General features: G+C 34.4%; 1 protein-coding gene across 1 annotated transcript; it reads left to right on the top strand.

The window, feature by feature from the left end:
* The first annotated feature begins 1,275 nt into the window (after positions 1 to 1,275).
* efcab2 (EF-hand calcium binding domain 2) lies at positions 1,276 to 4,542 on the top strand. The gene is made up of 7 exons (XM_042484593.1): positions 1,276 to 1,300; positions 1,495 to 1,579; positions 2,465 to 2,537; positions 2,868 to 2,944; positions 3,853 to 3,895; positions 4,075 to 4,141; positions 4,424 to 4,542. Exons 1-7 carry the CDS (start codon positions 1,276 to 1,278, stop codon positions 4,540 to 4,542), a joined length of 489 nt encoding a protein of 162 aa, XP_042340527.1.
* Positions 4,543 to 4,812: the final 270 nt, after the last annotated feature.

Raw genomic sequence — 4,812 nt, 5'->3', positions numbered from 1 at the left:
CCAGATAAGAGCAAGACAATACATACAAAAGATATAAACGGACACATAGAAGTACCATACACAACATATTCACAATGCAATAAGATCACTTAAAAAAAATAAATAAAAAAAAAGTAAAAAGTCAATGACCTCAGAAGAGACTACTATAGACTAGGATTTATCAGTTAGCCTACATATAGCCTGATTTTAGACCATATTTTAAAATAATTATTAAATATATTAAAAATACATAAAAACCTGTAAATAATTAACAATAGTACTGCACAGTCTGACATTTACATTATGAATGGCTTTTGGGGGGTTATTTTTGTCATATGCACAGATTCTGTTTTCTCTTTCATCTAGGCTTAAACTAGACATGTACTAAACTTTCCCTTTAAACCTTAACAATAGATGTACAATAGTAATTGAACGTCTTTTCAACGTTAAATTGCTCAGTTGGTGTATGTCTTGCTCCTGTGTAAGAGAGGTGGTGGGGGCCTTTGCTTACTTGTGCCCAGGGGTCCATTGTCTCAAAATCCGCTCATGGTAGCAGTCTCTTGCCAAAAGATCTGTAAGAAGAAAAAAAAGATAAGAAGTTAGGGCTTACACTGTATACTGTTCTAAGTACAGAGATTGACATGTCTTACAATGCAGAATTTTAAAATGTAGTTGGGTTCATTAGATATGGCTTTGGGTTTTTATTAAGTCTGTTTACTCCGACACTTTCAGGGTTTTTTTTTTTTGTTTTTACTTTTTTATGAACAGCTTTGAAAACAATACATTCGCATGGTCAGTATGAAAATTTACAAATGAAAATAAATGAGACAAACCAGATGGACAAAAATAGAATAAAATAAAATAGATACAAGTATGAACACAGGGGTTTACCTAATTAGTTAATAAAGCTGGACGATTTGCATAAATTAAGTTTTTGGTTAGTTTTGGTTAAATTTTTCAATGACATATTAAGCTTAATATTGCTTTAACAGATTAATTGAGATCTGTTTTTTTTTTTTTTATTATTAAATTGTAGGCCTATTTGAGGGCAGTGTCTTTAAAAATTAGATTTTATGAATGACAAAAATAGCCAAAATAATGAACAAATTAATTATAGGCTATACTGTTCAGTCTTGGAGAAATTTGGATTTTTGAATGTGATCAATAAACCAGGTGTCTTAAGTAAAATGTTCTTGCCATCTTGCTAGTTTAGCTGGATAGCTTTATTAGTTTGTTTTATTTTGACACCGGCAGGACCCGTCGGTTTCTAGGCAACAGAATAACAATCAGGCGAACATGGCGGAGGGCATGCAAAGTTCAGGTTGGTACCATAGTACTAACTAAGCTATTTACCATTGTAGCGTCTATCTACCCGTTTTAACTCTCGTGTTTAACAATAAATGCGCCATAAAAAATTACCTTTTAAAATTATGGATCGGTGGTTAAAAGTTATTTGCTTGAAAGACTTTAGGTTGCCTCTTGGTTCTGTCTCTTATTTTCCTCTTTCTTGATCAGAGGCTATCGTGTCAGATGTCCACAAGAAAATTAAAGCGGCTTTTGAAGCGTTTGACTACGAGTCTAACAACACAGTGGATGTCGGGTGAGCTCCAGCAGCAGAGTGGGGTGATGATGGCTCCCACTGCTGTCACTTTTTTACCCCGTTACAGGGTTTTTTGGGGGAAGTTTTTCCTTGGACAATGTGAGGGTTTAAGGACAGAAGGATGTCGAATGCTGTAAAGCCCTCTGAGGTAAACTGTGTTTTGTGATAACGGGCTTTTTAAATAAAATTGGCTTGACTTGTCCCAGGATGATAAATTAAAACTAACACTACATCAAACAATCTACTGGCTTGTCTTAATATATTTTGTCAGTCTTATAGTCGTCATTATCTCAAACCACAGTGGTGTACTTTTGTGCAATAGCCCCCGGGTGGCTGTTTTGTTTGTTTGTTTTGATCCTCACTTAAGCTACAAATATTTTTATAGTAATATAGTAGTGAGTAATAGTAATTTTAGCCTGTTTTGAAGGCACGTTTTCTTTAAAATAATCACCAAAAATTTAAAAGAGAGAGAAATAATGCCAAAAATGTTAAAAAAAAAAAAGAAAATTGCCAAAGAAATAAAATCACAAATACATTTAAAGAGAAAAATCACAAAAAAATGTAAAGAAAAAGAAAAAATCAACAAAAAGTTTTTAAAGAGAAAAATCACCAAAAACTTTTAAAGGGAAAAAAAATCTTCCAAGGGTTTTAAAAAAATACCAAAAATTTAAAGGAAAAAAAAAAGCATACATAAAAAATAAAGAAATAAAAGTAGCCAAAAAATTGTTAGAAATCACCCCCCCATGTATGCTTTTTTTTTTTCAAGAAAACATGCCTTCCAAACCTTTTGTTCCCCTACACATGAGCCCCCAATGTCCTCAAATCCTACACACGCCTCCATCACACCATCAAGGATAGTTATCTAACATGATGCTTGTTTTCCAGGGAGATTGGCACCATCATCTATTCACTGGGTTGCTTCCCTACTCAAGCAGACCTACGTGACCTAATAGCTGAGGTCAGAACAGTGTTTATCAACATTTTGCTTTTATTCTGGATGAATAAAATGTCTTGTTGAATGTGGCTCTCCTCAAGTGTGCAGTCATGAAAAGGGATTTACACTTTTCAAATGAGTCACTATTAAAATGTGAAAAATGCATTTAATGTTTTTGTTTTGTTGTAGGGCAAATAATGTATTACCATCAGCTTGAAATTGCAACTACATATTATAAAATAATATGTTTCTATATGTTTATGTTGTTGTATATATGTAAATATGTTTTGTTTTTAAGTTCTCAGTTTTCTGGTTACAAGATCAAAACATAGCAGCCTTGTCTTGTTCAACCAGGTTCAAGACGACCATGCAGGATATATCCATTTGGACAAGTTCCTCCCAGTCATGACCAAAATGCTGCTGGAGCACAAGTAAGACTGCTCTGGTATCGCCAGTGTTTACTCTCGACTGATACGCATCATGTTGTATTATATATCGTGATGCAAATAGGTCTTTATGTTTTAGCAAATCATTTATGGTAATCATTTTAATGACAACCTTAGCATCTTCCCAAGTAACCCTCTAAAACCTGAACAAATTAGCCTGACTTCTTTCAAAATCAAAGGATTAAGGCAATTAGCAACTTAACAATAAATGGCAAAAAAAATTACAATATAGTAAAAAGTTACAAGTAAATAACTTGAAAATAAGAAAAAAAAGTTAGGTAAAAACCAAAAGAAATGAGCAAATGACCATCAGAAAGTGCTGAAATAAAATAAAATAAAATAAAATAAAATGGGGTTTTTTTTTGTACAACTATATGATGATATAATTATAAAAACTATTTATTTCTGGACATTTCCCTTTTTTGATAATATCTAATAATCTCCTCACAGGTAATTTTCAAGTCACTTTCTTGACACCTTTTACTAATTTATTTTCTAATATTTCACTTATTTGCTAGACATTCCTTGCCAAGTTGCTCATTGCCTTTTTTTACCACATTTTAAAACAAAATCAAACCAATTTTCTTAGGTCCCAGAGGTCAGAATGCTTGTGAAAGGCATCTGAACGCAGCACAACAAAACTCATATCAGTCCAGATTCTAAAGGGTTAAATGATCACAGTATAGTTCAGTCTGAAGCATAAACTGAGTTTGGAAGTTACTAAAAGAAGCTATCTATGGTAATGCCATCATGTTTCAATCATAGTGGTATGTCATGTCAATACAACTAGGGTGGTTCTGGCATACTGTAAGCACCAAACACAAATAGCATGGTGTTTGTGTGTGTGTGTATGTGTGTGTGTGTGTGTGTGTGTGTGTGTGTGTGTGTGTTAGGTTCCCTCCCATCCCTGAGGACGTTCTGCTTCAGGCCTTTGAGGTGAGATGATCTTCTGTTATCTCATCTACTTCAGTACTGTAGCAGTGCCAGCACAGTATCTAAATTAAGTTTGAGCCTCTGAATTACTTATTGTCAGCAGTTTGCTATCATCGTCACAGCGTTAGCTACTGGTACTTGGTAAAGTATGAAGGCAAAAACACTGTTTGCTGTGTTTACAGGTTTTGGACAAAGACAAGAAAGGGTACCTGGAGCCTGAGGAGCTAACAAAGTACATGACACAGGAAGGTAAAAACCAGGCTGTCAGTTTTTACTTTGTGATGTGAAGAGAGATTTATTTGTCGTCTATTTTAAATTTTATTTTTTGGGTTTTTTTTTGTTTTTTTTAGTTTTTGCAGCTAGTTGATGTCAGGAATGTCTAACAAGCAGGTAAAGTTAGCAAGCACAAGCCCTCTGCTTAACCACAAATGTTCATTGGTAAATATGTGTGGGAACTACTTCTGCAAAACAACCAATATTACACAAACTGTTTTGTTTTTTTTAACCATGGCTGTGTTGTGTTTGACTCAGGTGAGCTCTTCACTCAAGAGGAGATGGATGAGATGCTGACAGCACTCGCTGACAACGAGAAGAGCCTCATCTATTACAGAGACTTAATCAGCCAGCTGACTATCGACCCCGACGTGTAGACGGTGTCACAGTGTGTCTGCTGTTTCCCTTCATGTCTGTTGCTCATGTTTTATTGTGGGCTTGTTGTTCTGATATAGTATATGATAACGGTCAATATATATATTTTTTTAATAATGGTTGCAGAATTGCCTTTCAGTTCAGGTGAAATACTGTTTGCTTAAATCGGCAGATTTGGGTAATGTATCAATGTGGGAGCAGTCCAATATTTTTTGGTAAACATTCAGTAGTTTTACGTTTCCAGCTATTTACATACTGAGTCACAGCTCTGT

Source organism: Plectropomus leopardus, chromosome 1 (assembly GCF_008729295.1).
Source record: "Plectropomus leopardus isolate mb chromosome 1, YSFRI_Pleo_2.0, whole genome shotgun sequence".
Lineage (NCBI taxonomy): Eukaryota > Metazoa > Chordata > Actinopteri > Perciformes > Serranidae > Plectropomus > Plectropomus leopardus.
This window is presented reverse-complemented; position numbering and strand designations above follow the sequence as displayed.

Excerpts from the sequence above, each read along its gene's own strand:
- efcab2 (XM_042484593.1), top strand. The coding sequence starts at position 1,276 with ATGGCGGAGGGCATGCAAAGTTCAG. Across the intron at positions 1,580-2,464 it reads AACAACACAGTGGATGTCGG|GGAGATTGGCACCATCATCT; the intron begins GTGAGCTCCAGC and ends CTTGTTTTCCAG. Across the intron at positions 3,896-4,074 it reads TTCTGCTTCAGGCCTTTGAG|GTTTTGGACAAAGACAAGAA; the intron begins GTGAGATGATCT and ends CTGTGTTTACAG.